A 19686-nucleotide genomic window follows, 5' to 3' on the forward strand; every position below is an offset into this window, starting at 1 on the left:
GGCAAGCTGTATAGCATAATAATTGAGTTAATTCATTCACTTCCTGCCAGACTTGATCATTTGGGTCACCAGTAGCAGGTTCTGGACTCACCTTGTTGGAAATTGGGGCTCTGGGAAGAACCCAGTTTGGCGTAAAGTGGAGGATCCATTGTTTCAACATGGCTGATCATCTTCTGACAGGCTTCTGGTCCTTTCTCCTTCAGGATCTCCACCAGGCCGCTGGCCTTGTTCACTCTGGTGTGATTCTTCTCCACCACTGACCGACTCTCTGAGGTGGTCAGCACCTTATCCGCTACCAGGTCCTTCAGAAGCTGCTCCAAGGTTTTATTGGACACTTTCTTGATAAAGTCAAGCAGCATGCTCTTCATTTTCTTTGCTGCAACCAAAATAGACACATAGTGGGGATTTGATGGAAGGTATTTCTGTGGGTCCGAACACGAACAGAACTCAAACCTCGTAGAGCCGTTGGAGAAGCTGGGTTGTCCTGGTCTTCGTCATCAGGCAGTTCTGGTGGCCGTGAAGATGAGACGTTAGATCAGCAGGTTACTGTCAGGTTATGAATGATGTCTTTCAATGTGACAGACCTGAAGTCTCCTGGATTTCATTCAGAGCTCTCTCCAGCGCCTCTCTGTGCTCTGAGTTGTACACCTGCATCATCAGGTTCATGGCGTCCACTTCCTGTCCCTCTGCCGCAGGACCCCTCTTCAGGGAACTGCGCTTCAGCTTGTCGGCGCCCTGCAGTAACATCTGGCAGTATTTAAGGTCCTGGTCTCCCATGTCCACAAACATTTCCAGGACCCAGTGCTGCAAATCACAGGAGGAACTTAACGATCACGTCTCAAGTGACCCAGAACCGGGTCGTGACGCTGGCTACCTGCGCCGTGTTGGTTCTGATCTTCTCCAGGATCTTCTCTGTGACCTCTTTCACCTTTCCAGGATACATCTGCACCAACAGGTCCAACGTGTCCAGTCTGTCCGCGTGCTTCAGACGGAACCTTTTGATTGGTTGGAAACCGTCTTTGGACTCGTCTGCAATCCGCAGGTACCAGTGGAAGTACTTTACCTCCCTGTTCTTCAGATCCTCCAGAGTTTTCTTCAACCAACGCTTCAAATCCTGGAAAGAAAAACGTACTTAAGGCTCATTACGTTGGGAACGGTCAGTGGAGGTAGACCACGGACTAAATCTCAACTCTTCATGTCTACAGAATGATCAGAGCCAGTTCCAACTGTTTCTCCTCCTCAGGAAGACATTTGAGCTGAGGACAACAGAGACACAGAAGGTTTGAAGATGATTGACTCACAGTCTTTATCTCCTGGAGGGCAGATCTGGCGCCAGCATTCCTCCTGTTCCTTCGTCATCTCCCTTGTTCTTCAGATCATAAGAACACAGGATGACGGTTAACCTAAACCCACCAACATGGCCCTGAACTTTGGGCATCAGGAATAGTTTTCAGGAAGCTTTTAAAGTTTCAGATTCATGGACCAAATGAACCACCCTAGTTCAGATGAATGATTGAGTAAGAACGTTGGTGAATCTCCTAAAGAACTTGCAGAACTTACTTCTTACTAGTGAAGAGCTGTTTGAAAGACTTGTGACCTGGAGACGTTTAAAAAATAAGACGGTGTTTAGTTTCATTCACATGACGGAATGAAAGTAAAAAGGCTGTTTATATCCTAACCTGGGGTAGACGGCGAGCGCAGCTCAGAGGACAGCTGAGGGTTGATGGTTTGAAGACGGTTCACCAGCTCCTTGGAGGCGTTGGTTCCCTTCTCCATCACAATGTCAACGAAGCAACTGGCCATGTTGACTCTGGTGTGGTTCTGAAGTATTGCCTCCTTCTCTGAAGACTTCAGGGTGTTTGCAGTCATGAGAGCCTCCATGAGCTGTGATAACGTTTCTCTTGGTACCTTCTCCACAAAGTCATTGAGCATCCTGGTGAGCACTTTCTCTGTGGGCAGAAACGCATCACTGAGTTCTTTGATGGAAACTTTACGATGAAGACCAGTTTCTGATGGACATTCCAGATGTACCTTCATTAATCTGCTCCTCCACCTCAGGGAGACCTTTGTCTGTTGGAACCAGAATAAATGTTTAGCAGGACGTTGGTCTGATATTTCAAGCATATCCTTCCATCTAGCAAACCTTTATTGCTCTTCATTTTCTCCAGGATCTTCTCTGTGACCGTCTTGGTGTTTGAGGCGTAGGTCTGAACCATCAGGTCCACCGTGTCCAGCCGGTCTGCGTCCTCCAGTTGACCCTTTTTGATGGGTTTGAACCCATCTTTGGACTTGTCTGCGGTTTGAAGGTACCAGTGGAAGTACTTCATGTCCCTGTCGTCCAACTCTAACAAAGTGTCCAGAAGCCAATCTTTACAGTCCTGCCGGTGATGGAAAAGACTTAGTTAGAATCTGAAGGAAATCTTTATTGAGTTCATGCTGACTCTCGTATGAAGGTGTGTGAGGAACCACACTTGTGTTTGTGTGACACAGTGAAAGTATATTTACATGTCCTTTGTTTTTATTGATCTTCTTGAAAATCTTCTGTGCCACCATCTTGGTGGTGTTGGTGTAAGTCTGAACCATCAGGTCCACTGTATCCAGTCTGTCTGCGTGCTCCAGGCGGCTCTTCTTGACCGGCTGGAAGCCGTCCTTGGACTTGTCCGCGGTTTGAAGGTACCAGTGGAAGTACTTCATCTCCCTGCTGTCCAGATCTTCCAGATGATCCTTCAACCACTGCTTGATGTCCTTTTTAAGTAGAGTAGATAAGTGTCATCAATATGGCAGCGACCAGGATCATATCAATTGCAAAGTATCTTCAAAGACAAGTGAAGAAAAACCGTCAGTACCACAGACGATAATCAGTGACATCAGACTCATTGGACGGTGACTTACAGCATCGTTGTCCCCTTCAGGACAGATCTGCTGCCAGACTTCCTTCTCGTCATCGACGGGTCTTTGGGTCAAATGATGACACTAACATCAGTGAAGGTTCACTTTTATGGAAATATTAGTGACAGAAGATAAACTTTGTAGATGATTAAATCTAGATAGAGCAGCTTAGGTCATGGATACGAGTCAATCCAAACTACATCTGGATATCATTTCACAAATATCCAGAGGTAAGTGAAGGGTCCGCATGAGGCAATAGTTATTGAATCAACAGTGACATAGATGGTGGAATTGATAAGTCTTCAATATAGATTATAACCACCAGATTAATGTAAAACTTAATAAAAGCTCAATAGTTTCTCAGCCACGTTGTGAAAACTTACTTCTGGTAAGGTTTAAGAGAAAGGAGTTGTTGAATGACCGGTTTACAGAGAAGTCCTGGTTCTGATACAGGTTTGGATTTGGGTTCATGTGATCTTTGACCTGATGGACAGACGGAAAAATAATAAATTATGGTCACAAAGTTCATGATGTTTGGCTGTAGACCTGTAAACCGCCAGCAGAACTCACCTTGCTGAACAGACAGACCTGAGGACAAGCCCAGCTTGGAGGACAGTGGAGCATCAACAGCCTGAAGGTGGGATCATCTTCTTCCAGGCAGCAGGTCCTTTATCCATCACCGTGTCAGCAAGGCAGCTCGCTCTGTTTCCTCTGGTGTGGTTCTTCTCCAGAATGTGTTGCTTCTCAGAGGACTTCAACACACCGTCTGCTGCTAGAGCCTCTGACAGCCGGGTCAGGGTTTCATTTGGAGCTTTCTTAACAAACTCCTCCAGAACCTTGGAGACTTCTTTCTCTACAGGATGGAAGACAAAGGAACTCAGTGAATGTCATCAAACATGTTGAAGATTCCCTGATCTGATGGTGTAGGGTAACAGGAAAGAGACTCCCCTGGTCCCTCCACTGGAGTCCCCCAAGGCTCAGTACCTGGACTCCTTCTACACACCCTGACTGGGTCAGAACATCTGACAACATGGCGTCTCAAACCAGCGCTATGCTGATGATACCCAGCTCTGTATCTGTGAGCAGCTGTGAAACTGAACTGCTGGTGTTCATCCAGACCCTCCAAGATGTCTGCATCCTAACTGAACTCCAGCCGCTTCAATAATGAACTCTTACTTTCTGCTTCAGCTGGAGAAGACGGCTTCATCTGCTCCTCAGCTTCTGGTATGTCTTTGCCTGTTGGAGCCGATAAAGAGTTGATATCAACGATGATCCATCAGTTGAGTAGATGATCTCTGAGTCGTTTACAGACCTTTATTGGTCTTGATCTTCTTCAGGATCTTCTCTGTGACCTCCTTGGTGTTTGTGGTGTATGTCTGAACCATCAGATCCGATGTGTCCAGTCTGTCTGCGTCCTCCAGGTCCTTCTTCTTGATGGGTTTGAAGCCGTCCTTGGACTTGTCTGCCGTTTGGAGGAACCAGTGGAAGTACTTCAGCTGTTTGTCGTCCAGATTGTCCAGAGAGTCCAGAACCCAGTTATGAACCTCCTAGATGGAGGAAGACATGATCAGTTTACTGAGTAACTCAACCAGACCAAACATAATGCATCTGTATTTATAGATGCAAAAAGAAGTATTTACATGTTTCCTATGACTGTTGACCTTCTCCATAATTTTCTGGGTGACCTTTTTGTAATTTGTGGGGTAGGTCTGGAGCATCAGGTCGACTGTGTCCAGTCGGTCAGCATGCTGCAGGCGACTCCTTGTGATTGGTTTAAAGCCGTCTGCAGTTTGCAGGAACCAGTGGAAATATCTCAGCTCTCTATTGTTTAACTTTTCCAAAGTCGTCTTCAGCCAAAGCTTCGACTCCTTTAAAAATAAACCAACATGGTCGATTCGTTTTCTCTGAAATGACATGAATAACTCCAGATCCTCTTGTTTTGACATAAAGATGAAAACTTACAGCATTTTTGTCCCCGGGAGGACAAACCGAGGGCCAGAAGTCTGCCTGCTCTTCAGTCCGGATCTTCTGTACAAAACTAGAAGAGCCAGAAGGTTCAAGTTTGACTAACATGGACTTTATTTGAGCTTTTATTCCTTTAGAAACAGTGAAAACAGACAGAAATACCAAACTGTAAAACACTTTGGAGCCAGAATGACCGACTTCTCCATGGAAACGAAACATAATCCCAGCTTACCCCTGAAGGAGCGAAGCCGTGTTGGTCACTTTATCTTTAAATTCGCTCTGACGTCCAGGTGACTGGATCCGTTCAGGTTCCTGAAGTTCTGCTCGCCTGAGAATCAGGAAATGTTTCAAACGTTCAGTTGAGGCACAATAAATGAAAACAGCATCCAACGTTTGTGCTGCACACATTTCTGTTTGTGGTGCCATCATTTTAAAGATGCTAAGAAATGTTTCCAGAGATCATCAGAGGTCAACCAGCCAGGTCAACTGTTTGCTGCACAAATGATTTTGTTTGATTTGAAAAAGATGGTGAGTTCTACAGTGAACCATCAGGTTTATCATCTGGGTCAAAGAACAGAACCTGGAACGGACAGGCGGGTCAGAACCGGATCTGAGAACAGAAAGTAAAAACTGAAACAACTTACTGAAAAGGACAACACCAGGAAGGACAAGCTGAGGAGTTCTTGGCCGGTTTGCTGGGTTGACGTCCTGCTGGTTGCTTCTTACTGGAACACATGAGAACAACATGATGGAGACGGTGTAGTCAAATCCTGAGATGCTGTGAGAAAATGAAGGGAGGGTCATCCACCTCTTGGCCTCCATCCTGAGATTTGTGATCCTGAAGTTCTCCTGCAGGACAAACAGCATCACCTCCGTTAATTGCTGCTGCAGTTCTGCTCTCTGGCCACTAGGGGCGCCTTGGAGCGGCGCTCCAGTAAACAACCAGTAAAAGATATTTAACTGCCCACCTCCCCAACCTGCTACTGCAGGTTGATTCTCTTCAGAGCCACCCAGCTTAAACTCCTGAGTTCAGAGCAAACGAAGGGTTACAGTCAGGCTACGTCAGTTAGCTTCATGCTAATCCCCATCAGCTGCAGAACCTGAATGTTCACTTCCATGGAAACGCAGCTCATTTAGTCTAATTGCTCTGGCTGTTTCCTTGAAGCACATCAACACCATTCAAGATTCTTCCTGAAAACTCCTCCAGTCGGACTTCAGCAATATGAGATCGTCCTTCTGCAGAACTTTCCTACTGCAGCTAAACACTAAGCTTTCATGGAGAGTCAACATCAGAGTTAAAACCATTTAGGTAAACGCTGCAGGCGCCACAAAGAGGAGCAAACTTTCTGATGAACTCAAATAGTTTTATTTTATTTCCATAGAAAGTATTTCCAGTTTATTTGCAGCCGCGCCCTGATTCTGCCTTGTTCTGCTGATGACTCAGCAGATTTATTGTTAAACCTGCTACACTTCCATCTCATAAAGAGCTGAAGGAACAAGCAGCAACAAAGATATGATACAATGATGAGAAAATAATCAGATCTCACCTCCTGACCCCGGATCAAAACCAAACCATGTTTCTACATTTATGTTTCCAAACTGACATCAAGTAAAAACCTGACAGGACAATTCAAGAAGGAGATGGGTTCTGGAGCGGTTCTGGATTGGTTCTGGAGAGGTTCTGGACGAGTTCTGGTGTGAAATCAATCCTTGATTTCCAGCTAAATAACTCAGACATGCAGAAAGTCAAACCCTGGACGATCTTCTCCAGTGATGAAGATGATGCTGTGATCTGCATCACACCACAGAACCATTCTTCCTCTACCGAGATTCAGAGACCTGGCAACCAGTCCATAGCAACTAGGAAGCTGCAGGTCCAAAACTACAGATCCCAGAATGTCTGAAACAAACGGCAGACACTTACAGTGGTAAGCTGTCCTCCCAGTACGTCCACCAGTACGTCCTCCAGTCGGCCAGTAGAACCCGGAGCCGCTCTGTCCTGCAGCAGACTTGGACTGAGCCACTCGGTCTCTGAAACCTGAATGTCGACTTCCCAGGAAGCCTTTCATTTCAGCTCCTCCCTGCAGAAAACTGCTGGAGAAAATCCAGAATCAACCCGAGAGATAAGAAATCAATCAGTTCTGATCTGATCGTTGATTGATTAGTTATTAGATGAAATGCAGAACCGATCTGTTTCGTTTACTGAGAAACTTTTTAATCTATTTGAATAATTAAATCATTCTGCACGGAGCACAGCTGTGGTATTACCTATAAAAAAAATGCAAACTGGTGTTATAATCAAAGTTTTAAAGGACAGATAAAACAATATTTTAATAATCTGCATTTAATCAACAGCTATGGGGATTAGGGTGATGGCCAGGAGGCCTTCCAGCCTCTATTTGATCAATAAATAAACTGATCAAACTGTTGATTTTCAGATCAATTTTTATTGCAGTAGAAAAGAACAGAAACATTAAAATGACTTTAGTTACAAACTATCAAACATCATCACCTCCACCGTCAGCTGCTGCAGGAAAACATGGAAGAATCTCATCGTTCAGAAGCTTCGTTTGTTTCGATTGAACAAAAACAAAATGAATAGAAATAAAACATCCAGATGTTATCAGTGACCCGACAGGAAGCCGATTAACTGCAGATTGAAATAAAAGCGTGAAATGAAAACGTTTAGTATCATGAATCTGTTTGGAGGGAATCAGGCTGATCATTGATCTCATTCTTCTGGTTCTTCCTCATCCTCTTCCTCCTCTTTCTCTCCTTTGGTTTTCCGTCGTCTTTCATCTTGGAGCGAAGACGTTTGAACAAAACTGCAGTCAGGAGAAAAAAAAAACAATTATAGCAGCCATACGGATGAATGATAATACTGACAATAACTTATTACTAAACATGAATGTTAATGTGTTATTGATGATAATAAGACCCTGGCAGCATTAAGTCCAGCCCGGGTTCAGAGGGAACCAGATGACATCACCTTGCTGGGAGAGCCTGAGGTCAGAGTGCAGCGCCGGGTCGATGCGTTGGATCTGATGGATCACCTTCTGACAGTCTTCAGCTCCTCTCTCATAAACCACGTCCACCAGGCAGCTGGCCTTGTTCACTCTGGTTCGGTTCTTCTCCAGAATGGACTTTCTGTCTGAGGCGCTCAGCACCTTATCGGCTACCAGCGCTTCCACCACCTGCTCCAGGGTTTCCTTGGACACCTTCCTGATGAAGTCAAGGAGCATGCTCTTCGTTCCTTTTTCTACCACAACAATGACAAGACAGACAGCAGAACAGATTTTTCACTTTATTCTGAACAGATCATCTATCAGTGGTTCTGGCTGACGATGGTTGGACCCCAACCAGGCCAAGAAGAGATAAATCGTCTTGGTCTTCTTGGCCTCCTGACTGTATTCTGAGAAAAGGTTTCCATGTTGCTGCAGCCAAAACCTTGTTGTGCAGTTTGAATGATGTCACTGACTCTACGTTGAGGGGTTTCCCCTCAGGATTGAGCCTTTGCTTTTGCACAGACTCCTACTGGCCCCATCTGGTCATGATCTACAGCTTTCAATGGAACAGTTTGCAACTGAGTGTGAAGCAGCCAGGATGAAGATCAGTGCCTCCAAATCCAAGGCCATGGAGCTGTACATCTTCATCAGAGCAGGAACAAGGTAGGTTTCTTCACATCAAGAGGATCCAGTTGAGGTTGGACGGGTATCTGGTCAGGATGGACGCCTCAGTGGTGAGGTCATCCAGGCACATCCCACCAGGAGAATATGGATTGGAAGACCCGGAACATACCGGAGGGACGATGTTCCTCTGATGGGAATGCTTGGGGATTCCTGGCGGATCTGGACCAGAGGAAGTCTGGGTCTCCGTACTGAGTCTGCTACCCCCAGACCAACCCTGGATAAGTGGCAGACAATGGTTGGATGGATGCTCAGGATTATCCAGGATTATTGGACCATTCATAAGGGTGAATCCTCTAAGGCCAGGCTCCAGAGATTTCACTCCAACCTTGATCAGTCCTGCTTGAGTCGTCAGGGTTAGCAGTGACTTCAGGGCCCTGAAGTTTCTACCTTTGGCTCCTGCAGCCTCGGAATCATCCACCTCGGACTCTTCATGGATCCTCCAGCTTCTCTATCCAAGACGCCATGTTTGTTTTCGGTGTTTTGTTTTATTTCTTTAGTTTCATGAAACTTCTTTCCTCCTCCGTAGTCTTGGACTTTTTCCCTTTATTTATTCTTAAAGGACATCAAGCATATAATTTCTATATCTATCTAGATTGCATTATGTTTATGCATGTTGGCTAGAGTAATAAACACTTACCTGCTGCAGCACTGGGAGAAGATGGATTACTCGGCTGCTCATCATCAGATAAAACATCATCTGAAACCAGCAAACCAAACTTTCAGTCATCTGCCAACAGGAAGAGGCAAACTCTGACTGTTTTCATTGACGGACCTCCACTCTCTTTGAGTTCATTCAGAACTTTCTCGACTTCCTCTCTGGTATCGGAGCTGTACATCTTCATCATCACATCTGCTGCGTCCACCTTCCCTCCGTCCTCTACAGGAGCTCTTTTCAGGGATCTGATGCCGCCCTTTAGCTTGTCGGTGCTCTGCAGCAACATCTGGCAGTACTTCAGCTCTTTGTCACCCAACTCTTCGAAAATGTCCAGAATCCAGTGCTGTAATGCAGTGTAAGTTGTATTTTTCTGAAGTAAATTTGTCAAAGTGGACTGAACTGTATAATACATATAAATATTGATATGTTTACCTGTGCTTTATTGCTACTGATCTTCTCCAGGATCTTCTCTGTGACCAGTTTGATCTTCCCAGGGTACATCTGCAGCAGCAGGTCCAATATGTCCAGTCTGTCTGCATACTTCAGGCGGCAACTTCTGATTGGTTTGAAGCCGTCTCTGGACTCATCTGTGGTCCGCAGGTACCAGCGGAAATATTTCACCTCCTTGTTCCGTAAATTTTCCAGCGAGTCCTTCAGCCAATGCTTCAACTCCTAAAGAAGAGACAGAAGAAACTTCTTGGTTTCAGTAAAATAAGTTTATTAGTGTAATAGTTTATGCTGTGGATCTTCCCAGTTAAAGGCAAATAAAAGATTTGTCTTACAGCGTCTGCGTCCCATGGAGGACAAATCTGTTGCCAGGCTTCCTCCTGTTCCTCAGATATCAACCTTTTCAACCTTTGGATTGGAAGAGTATGGAGATTAGTATTGAGAACATGTAATGATGACCAACACAATGGTTGTTTCGAAGTTATTCAATCAAATTATGAGAATAAACTGATGTTGTAGTGTTTCAACAGTCCTATCCAATGTTCCTTACCTTATGCCACTGAAGAGACTTTTCTTGACCTTGTTATCTGGGGAAGGTTCAGAGACAGGTTGAGGAACACATGTACAGTCCAAGGATACAGGAATGACTGTGGCTTAAAACTGGAAATGCACCTGGTTTGGAAGAGGACAGCTCAGAGGACAGCTGAGGGTTGATGGTTTGAAGTCGGTTCACCAGCTCCTTGGAGGCGTCGGTTCCCTTCTCCATCACAATGTCAACGAAGCAACTGGCCATGTTGACTCTGGTGTGGTTCTGAAGTATTGCCTCCTTCTCTGAAGACTTCAGGGTGTTTGCAGTCATGAGAGCCTCCATGAGCTGTGATAATGTTTCTTGGTACCTTCTCCACAAAGTCATTGAGCATCCTGGTGAGCACTTTCTCTGTGGGCAGAAAGAAAACAGAATTACTGTGGTTTCTTCTGGGAATGCAAAATTGTGCAAACATGCAGCAGGATGGACTCTATGGATCTGATCCTCAACCTTCTAGATGTATAGGCAACCAACCAGAACCGGCAATGACACAAACCACATCAGAGGGTCTGACATGATTTAACCAAAGCAGATCTGGACCTCAGGTTTAGGTCTGGTTTTATGCAAGGACAGGTCTAGTCCGTGTCTTGGGTCTATCTGCATAAAGAGAATCTAAATCTTCTGACTCTGTCTATAGTTGTCTCGTGTTACGTCTTGTAAATCTCCCCCAAACCCTTAAATGGGTGAAATCAGCTATTATCTCAGTTATTTCTCCATATTTTCAACCAAACACTTTTCCTTTCACCCAACCGAACCTGAACCTGAAGGCCTAAAGGCTTCACCAAAGGGTCTGGAGGACATTCAGCGAGGCTTGTTCAATGACAAAAGAGAAGTCATACCTTCTGCAGCAGCTGTAGAAGATGGAGTACTCTGTTCTTCAACTTCAGGAACAACAGTCTCTGTTGGAAAAAAATCAACTGCAATTATTCTGCAACTTGTGATGCTCTTCAATGGGAGCAGTGGCTTCATTTCTGTATGAAGGACCTTTATTCTTCTCAATCTTCTGCAGAATGTTCCTGGTGACCTCCCTGGTTTTGACGGCGTACGTCTGAACCATCAGGTCCACCGTGTCCAGCCGGTCTGCTCCCTCCAGGCGGCTCCTCTTGATCGGTTTGAAGGCGTCTTTGGACTTGTCTGCGGTTTGAAGGTACCAGTGGAAGTACTTCATCTCCCTGTTGTCCAGCTCTTCCAAAATATCCAGAAGCCAATCTTTACAACCCTTTAAGTGTTAAAAAAAGGACTCTTACAATCACATCTGAAAAGCAGCACAGCTTGTTCTTGCACACTTCATTATGAATGAAAAAAATCTGATAATTACATCTCCTTTATTTTTATTGATCTTCTTGAAAATCTTTTCTGCCACCATCTTGGTGGTGTTGGTGTACATCTGAACCATCAGGTCCACCGTGTCCAGAAGGTCTGCGTGCTCCAGGCGGCTCTTCTTGATTGGCCTGAAGCCGTCCTTGGACTTTTCCGCGGTTTGAAGGTACCAGTGGAAGTACTTCATCTCCCTTTTGTCCAGATCTTCCAGATGATCCTTCAACCACTGCTTGATGTCCTTTAAGAATAAATGAAGGGAAAAAGTCATCAGCAAATAATGGCAGGATTCCATTAGCCACTGTCAGGACTCAGAGAAATCAGGGCTGAAACAAACTCCTGTGCTTTCAGACTAACAGATGAATCTCTAAATGGCCATTGTCTTTGTCTTCAGGACCTAAAGGGATCCCAGATGGCCTTCCCCCTTGGAACACTCCCTAAATCATTCTGAAAGATCCCAAGTTGTACTCTAGCTAGATGGGATCTAGTTTCCCTCCTCACTGAAGTCCTAACTGAAAATCCTACTTTCCATAAATCAGCCTGATCTGTTTGAAAACACCAAAATGTCAGCTGAGATAGTTTAAGAAGATTAAACTTACAGCATCGCTGTCCCCTTCTGGGCAGATCTGCTGCCAGCTGTCATCTTTATTCTCTTCGGCTCTTTGGATCATTGAATTATAAGAAACGGGGGAGAATGAAGGTTAATGTTGATTAAATAATGTTGATGTTTCACTGTGATGAAACTCTTATTTGCTTATATAATATTTTGTAACTTTTGCAGACTTACTTTAGATTGGTTGAAGAGCCTTTCAATGGAATTAAATCCAGTAGGTTAGTTGAGGATCCTTTTAAAGGCATTAAACCTAGCAGACGTTTAATGCCACCAGGCTCAGATTCTGGTTCTGGATTGGGTTCTGTTGAGCAGCAGTCCGGGGCATGGATGGCGATAACTGGACCTGCATTGAAACATTGTTAAACCAAGAATTAGCACCAAGTGCTTGGTCGAGATAGTTGAGATTAAGTTGCCTTTATCTCACCCCAACCAGGATGTCTGGATGTAGATACTTGAAAAACCAGCAGAACTCACCTTGCTGAACAGACGGACCTGAGGACAAGCCCAGCTTGGAGGACAAGCCCAGCTTGGAGGACAGTGGAGCATCAACAGCCTGAAGGTGGTGGATCATCTTCTTCCAGGCAGCAGGTCCTTTATCCATCACCGTGTCAGCAAGGCAGCTCGCTCTGTTTCCTCTGGTGTGGTTCTTCTCCAGAATGTGTTGCTTCTCAGAGGACTTCAACACACCATCTGCTGCTAGAGCCTCTGACAGCCGGGTCAGGGTTTCATTTGAAGCTTTCTTAACAAACTCCTCCAGAACCTTGGAGACTTCTTTCTCTACAGGATGGAAGACAAAGGAACTCAGTGAATGTCATCAAACATGTTGAAGATTCCCTGATCTGATGGTGTAGGGTCACAGGAAAGAGACTCCCCTGGTCCCTCCACTGGAGTCCCCCAAGGCTCAGTACCTGGACTCCTTCTACACACCCTGACTGGGTCAGAACATCTGACAACATGGCGTCTCAAACCAGCGCTATGCTGATGATACCCAGCTCTGTCTCTGTGAGCAGCTGTGAAACTGAACTGCTGGTGTTCATCCAGACCCTCCAAGATGTCTGCATCCTAACTGAACTCCAGCCGCTTCAATAATGAATTCTTACTTTCTGCTTCAGCTGGAGAAGACGGCTTCATCTGCTCCTCAGCTTCTGGTATGTCTTTGCCTGTTGGAGCCGATAAAGAGTTGATATCAACGATGATCCAAGCAGTTGAGTAGATGATCTGTGAGTCGTTTACAGACCTTTGTTGGTCTTGATCTTCTTCAGGATCTTCTCTGTGACCTCCTTGGTGTTTGTGGTGTATGTCTGAACCATCAGATCCGATGTGTCCAGTCTGTCTGCGTCCTCCAGGTCCTTCTTCTTGATGGGTTTGAAGCCGTCCTTGGACTCGTCTGCTGTTTGGAGGAACCAGTGGAAGTACTTCAGCTGTTTGTCGTTCAGATTGTCCAGAGAGTCCAGAACCCGATTGTGAACCTCCTTAATGATGAAAAAAGAGAGTTTGATCATAGATTCTGGTGACTGTAATGACACAGGAGTGTTCATACGTATTCACCACTCGAGGTAGTACAGATAATTACATTTCCTTGGTTTGTGTTGATTTTCTCCAGGATCTTCTCGGTCACCACTCTGATCTTCTTTGGGTACGTCTGACTCATCAGGTCCACTGTGTCCAGTGTGTCTGCTCCCTTCAGTCGAATCTGCTTGATGGGTTTGAAGCCATCTTTGGACTTGTCCATGGTCCACAGACACTTGTGGAAGTATTTCAACTCCCTGTCGCCCAGCTTCTCCAAAGACTCCTTCAGCCAAACCTTGGTTTCCTTTCATGTGAAAATGAGACTAATTAGTGGAATGCCATCATCTGAACATCAGTCAGTAGAAAGAGGTGATTGTCTGAACCTCTCATCTGTTCTGGAGGTTCTTTAGATCTGGACATGATGTGGTACTGATCAAGATCTACATGTTGTCAGGCAGGTTCTGTTTCTGTGATTCATTGAGTTTCCATGTCTGGAGCAAATTTGTTTCCACTCTTTGCAGTATAAAGAAACAATTTGAGCATTGCCAGAAGGTTGATGACCTTTCTAAGATGTGTGTCAGTTAGAAACTGCCAGTGGACAGACGGACAAACTTACAGCGTCTTTGTCTCCAGGTGGACAAATGGACGCCCAGCACTCCTCCTGTTCCTTGGACATCTCGTTGATTTTCATCTTAGGACTCCTGTGACATGAAGAAATGTTCAGCTTGATCAAACATTAGTCGGTTTGCTTTAGGTCTCTCTAATCTCTGTGGACTGTGGTCCATTGGTACTTACGTCGTCTTGACAGCAGATTTGGTTTTATCTTTAGCTTCACTTTTAGTCTCGGGTTTCTGTTCCAGAACACATTCAGATTCAACACGGTCTGGTCTCGGAGCTCTGCGAAAACACAGAACATTCAAGGAAAAGACATCCAGATAATTGTGTTCAGGTGTTTACCAATAACAGAACCAGCTGGGGTCCAACCTGAATCCTGTCCACTATGGAGTGAAAGGTCAACATACCGGCTGGGCCAGCACCAGGTCAGGCATGTCGACCTCTGGTTGGAGGACTCCAGAACCGGATCAGCTGACAGCTTTATTGAAGGCTTTTTGATACTGTAACCCAACAGAAGGAGTCAGAACCGAACCGAGAGCGCTGATGGGAGGTTCTGTGGTGATGTGGTTCTCCTCACCTGAGAGGTTTGGTCTTCATCTTTTTGTCTTTAAACAGCAGAAATCTCTTCGTCTCTTTGTCTTTACACTGATCCATGGTGGATTTACATCAGCTCAGCTCTGGATCTCCACCTGCAGAGGAAAACTCATCATCGGCATCTTCTCAATCAGATCGTCCTGCTGCCGTCGTTCCACTAGAGGGAGCCACGAAGCCCCGTTTTCTGTTCACTGAACTGATTCAGCTGGACTGTTTAACAGAATAGACACGTGATCAGAATCAATCGATCGATAAATAAAATCCATGAAGCAGGAGTGACGTGACACACCCGGTCATGATGCAGCTGAACATTGTGAATATTTCTCCATTGAGCTCAGAAAGCATGAAAGAGAAACAGGACAGATGTTCCTCAACATGTCCTTCATAGGAGGCAGCATGAACATCAGAAATGTGTGAAACTTTTGCCATATTCTGCAAATGCTGAAAAAACACTATTTTGCAATCTTTCCAATAATAAGAAACACAAATAAAATCCCTTGTGAATAAGTTTGTTCACTTAATAAAAACATGACACCACTTCCTGCCATCTTCTTCTTCATTTTTTCTGCCAGTAGTAACAACCGGCTGCTGATTATGTGACTTATGATGTGAAAAAAAAATGTTTCCACTTCAGTTTTGCCAAATGCGTTGATTTGGATACAGCTGAAAAAGACCTTGTATTGGATAATGTTTTTTTTATTTATCAAAATGTTTTGTTTCTACTAATCAAATGTATTTTGTAATTCCAGTTGGTGAAGTTTTACGGTCCAGCGTTCTGTCAGAAACAGACGACTCTGCTCTTCCCACACCTGACCTGTAGGGGGCACTGACGTAAAACACACGCAGGTTTTCAGTTAAGTCCAGAATTATTCATACTCCTGTCAGCTCTGCAGGGGTCATGAGAGGTCAAAGTGGTGAAAATGGAGCCAAAACAATCAAAACCAAACAGTAAAGCTGTTCATATGTAATTACTGAAAATAAAATCAGAAACAACAACGCTCCAGGTGCATTGTGGGATGGTTTTATTTCTCCTTTCTGAGTTTCTGAAACATCCAAACCCTGAGGCCTTTGGGTTCAGATGAAGGCACAGCGCCACCTCTAGGTGAGTCAGAAACTTTCTGCTTATTTAATCTGAATCAGTGAGTCATCCTGCAGGTTAATTGGTGCTGCAAGATGAGACGCGCTCACATTCCCTTTCACTCTCCAGTTCAGCTGCAGAAAAGTCAAATTAACATCAAAAACATAAAGCATAAGCCCCGCCTACATTTCTGAGGAACAAGAGCTGCTCAGGAACAATGAGTCACCAGTTTACAAAAAATTTCGATGAGAAAAATTTATTCATTAAAGTGTCTTCTTTGTCTCGACTTGTCAGTTTCCTGATTCGACACAAAGACGTCTCTGTTTTCATTTTTTGCTTCTGCAAACAGGAAAATGTCGGAATTTTATGCAATTCTTCCTCTTATTTCATTTTCTTAATGTGTTTTATCATAATCTGTTAATTTAGTTACTTTTTAACCATTTAAATGTCACTTTTGGTGAATAAAGTGCATCATTTTATTTTTATTTTCTTTTTATGGGAAATAATTTTTCTGGTAGGAAACTAAATGAAAACAGAAATCATGATTATTAGAGACTGAAGTTTTTTTGTTTAATCCACAAAGTAACTAATAAATGATGGAATGTTGTTTACTTTGATATTAATAACTTGACATGGAGCCTGAAACCTGAGACAACTTCCAGGAACAGCAGGTGGAAACACGCTGCAGCACTGTCACGCTCATGTGCACCTCAAACAAACTGCTTGGCCTGATACTGATACCAGAACCGACCCGGATCTCCAACACTGACACAGATAACAGCAGAGGTTTCTGCACAGCATCAGTTACAGATAAAAGTTGGAATTTTTCTCAGAAAAACTGAGATGCTGAGATTAAACTCTAGGGAAAAAGTTTGATCTTGATAAAACAATTGAGAAAGAAATTAAGACATTTTTAGATTAATTTCACATTTTTTCCAGAAAAAAACAAAGTTGTGACTTTTGGGAATTTTCTGAGTGTCAAAAGTCAAAGATTTCTGATTTATGAAGCTCAGAAGTTTTATTGTTTTGTTTTTCAAAGTCAGAGAGTAATCTAAAAACATTTTTCATCAAGTATTTGCAATTTCCTGTTTTTTACAAAACTTTTCTGAGATTAATCTCAAAATATCTGAGAGTTTTCTCCCAAATTTAGGACTTCTTGAACTCAAAAATGTTACAAAATAAAAGTGTAATGAAAAACCCCAAACTATAACATTTAATCTGTAATAAAGTATTTTTTACTAAACTGTTAGTGATTTTTTATTCTTTTCTAAATTTGCTCCATTTTTCTCCATCTTCAGTTTTTATCTCAAACATTCAGTGTTGATCTGATTCTGAGGAACTTTACAAAGTGTCAGATGAAATATCCAGCCTCAGCTGGATCTCTGCTGAAGTCACAAATATAATCATCTAAAAAGTTTTACAGTAACACAAAATCACAAACCGAGGCTGTAAAATGTTAAAATGTGAAATTCATCAAGGTTCACTGACAAAATTTAAATTAACCCAAATATTTAGATTTGAAATGAAAAGAGTTTAGAGGTCTAAGTCACTTCAGTGTAAGGCTAATGTTGCATATGTTAGAAATAAAATTGCACAAGCATAAAAAAACACAGGAAAAGGTTTATATTGCTCAAAAATATGAAGAAATGCAAATAAAATACTATTGACATATTGTCTAAATTGCAAAAAAGCTTTAATAAAAACAACACTTGAAGAAATAACATATAAAACTGAAAAACGTCTTCAGCAATTCATAAAACTAATCTATCGGTGAATAAAGATAATTTATGTTTTTTTTTTGAACAAGTTAAGGAGAAAACATTCAAATCTTCTCGTTTCAGATTATTTTAGAGATTATCTCAAATTATCTGCTGTTTGTTGAACTTCTAAACTTTAGTATGAAACATTCTGAACATTTTTAGATGAAACTGGAGGTTCGCTCACCTGAACCAGGAGTCGGTTTTCCTCTCAGAACCTGCAGAACCGAAGCGATGCAGCTGTGGTTCTGCAGCCTGAAGCCGCTCGATGTTGATAAACATCTGCTGAGAAACCAGACCACTTCAGGAACATGTTCCTGAACCCAAACGCTGCAAGGATGTTTATTGGTTTGGATTCTGTCCAGAGAGTACAAGCCTGGACAAACTGCCATCAACAAACAGACAGAAAGTTCCCTGAGGGGAAAAACTCTGATGAACGTCTCCAGCAGAAAACCAAGAGCACAAGGGGTTAAAACCAAACCAAACACTTTCAATGGCAACACCTTAATAATTTCATAACTGCAGCTGACAGGAGCCAAAAACTAACATGATTGAACACGTATCTGCAGCTTTCATGACTGCATTTCCATCCAGAAAAATTCACCAGCAGGCATTTTACAGGCGATCCGTCCTTCAACAGGTTGGGATCGGTCTGTGGGTGAAACAAAAGCTGTTTGTCGTATTTTTTAATCAAAGATAGATAAACGTATTTTAGTCTGAGTTCCAGAATGAGATGTTTCAGGGATCTGTCACTTTAAATCCAAATGAGCTGCAGCAGGCCACGCCCCCAACTCAATGTTTACTGCAAACCAGGAAGTTAAAGCTTGTAACTTTAAAAAAATACACATTTATACACATTTGTTTAAACTACCAGTTAATCATGAGACAGAAAATATGTGAAAAAATGAGTTTCTCTGCCTTTATTTCATCGTTGATTACAAACAACCAATCAATAGTCAAGAGGCGGGGCTTAGCACTGCCAATCACCACCTGGCTGCAATTAGCAGGTCCTCAGTCTATGTAGCATAGTCACGGATGACAGTTTTCCTGTAAATATAAGTAATTTCTCTGCTTTTAGCACATTTTGCAGCATGTACTTGAGGATGACTGACAGCACTAGGCGCCGCCTCCTGGCTCTGATTGGTTGTCAGACAGCAATAACAGCTCAGGGAGGAAATTGATTTTTTTCACAGATTGTTCATACAGAACAAAGAAAACTAAAGAGAAATTTATGTTGTGTTAACATATTGATGGTCTAAATAAAGGAGTTTCCCTTTATGAAAAAGTAAGGTATAGAAGTTAATTAGATGGTAACAAACGCCACACACTCAGGTTAACAGACATGCAAACCAACTATCCTGACTGAGACGTTTTAATAAATGTATGTTTTGTTATCAGTCTTACATTAGTAGTTATATTAGTAGTTTTACTGGTTTGATTTTCATTTAAGGGTAGTGTTCTAATTTCTTAAACCTTTGCCAGACAAAACTTTCTCTAAACCTTGGACATGTTTTCTGCAGCTGTTTTTTTTTTACCAGAAAACTCCTCACTTGTGAAACTTCCTGTGTTTAGGATGTAGTTTCTGTTTCTCCTATTCCTGTTATCAGAATAGCCCCCTTCTTTTACTTAGCACCCCTTTTTCTTTCTCGCTCACTCCTGCTTTGTGTTAATAAAAGACAAGCCTTATGCATCAGAGCCAGAACACATGATAAACTGTTTGAAGGAACAGTTTTCTATCTCTTACTTTTCCAAAAGACTTGATCGAAAACTACTAAATTTTGTCTGTGGTTCTTTTTATGTATGTCAAGAAAATACCTATTAGTCAACATACAGAATAAATATGACATGATAAAATACCAAAGGAGGCAGATCAGGTTGAATAAAAAGTCAGTATTATCAGAAAAGAGCAAACTTAAACAGGCTGCTGTTGCTCTTGTTGGACAGCAGGTGGCAGCGCGCACAGATCGTTGGT

General features: G+C 43.1%; 1 protein-coding gene across 1 annotated transcript; it reads right to left on the reverse strand.

Annotated features, from left to right (window-relative positions):
- Positions 1-322: 322 nt before the first annotated feature.
- Positions 323-17994, reverse strand: LOC129354859 (uncharacterized). Its single transcript, XM_055024392.1, has 20 exons — positions 17902-17994; positions 14863-14974; positions 14693-14785; positions 14466-14567; positions 14287-14371; positions 13735-13974; positions 13399-13633; positions 13262-13321; positions 12636-12938; positions 12336-12504; positions 12148-12208; positions 11550-11789; positions 11216-11450; positions 11071-11130; positions 1680-1949; positions 1561-1597; positions 1276-1369; positions 875-1114; positions 585-804; positions 323-507 (listed from the first exon to the last, which is right to left on the reverse strand). The coding sequence occupies exons 2-20, from the start codon at positions 14937-14939 to the stop codon at positions 365-367; spliced, it is 2964 nt and encodes a 987-aa protein (XP_054880367.1). The 5' UTR covers positions 14940-14974; positions 17902-17994; the 3' UTR covers positions 323-364.
- Positions 17995-19686: the final 1692 nt, after the last annotated feature.

Source organism: Poeciliopsis prolifica, unplaced genomic scaffold (genome assembly GCF_027474105.1).
Source record: "Poeciliopsis prolifica strain line A6 unplaced genomic scaffold, Auburn_PproV2 SCAFFOLD119, whole genome shotgun sequence".
Classification (NCBI taxonomy): Eukaryota; Metazoa; Chordata; class Actinopteri; order Cyprinodontiformes; family Poeciliidae; genus Poeciliopsis; species Poeciliopsis prolifica.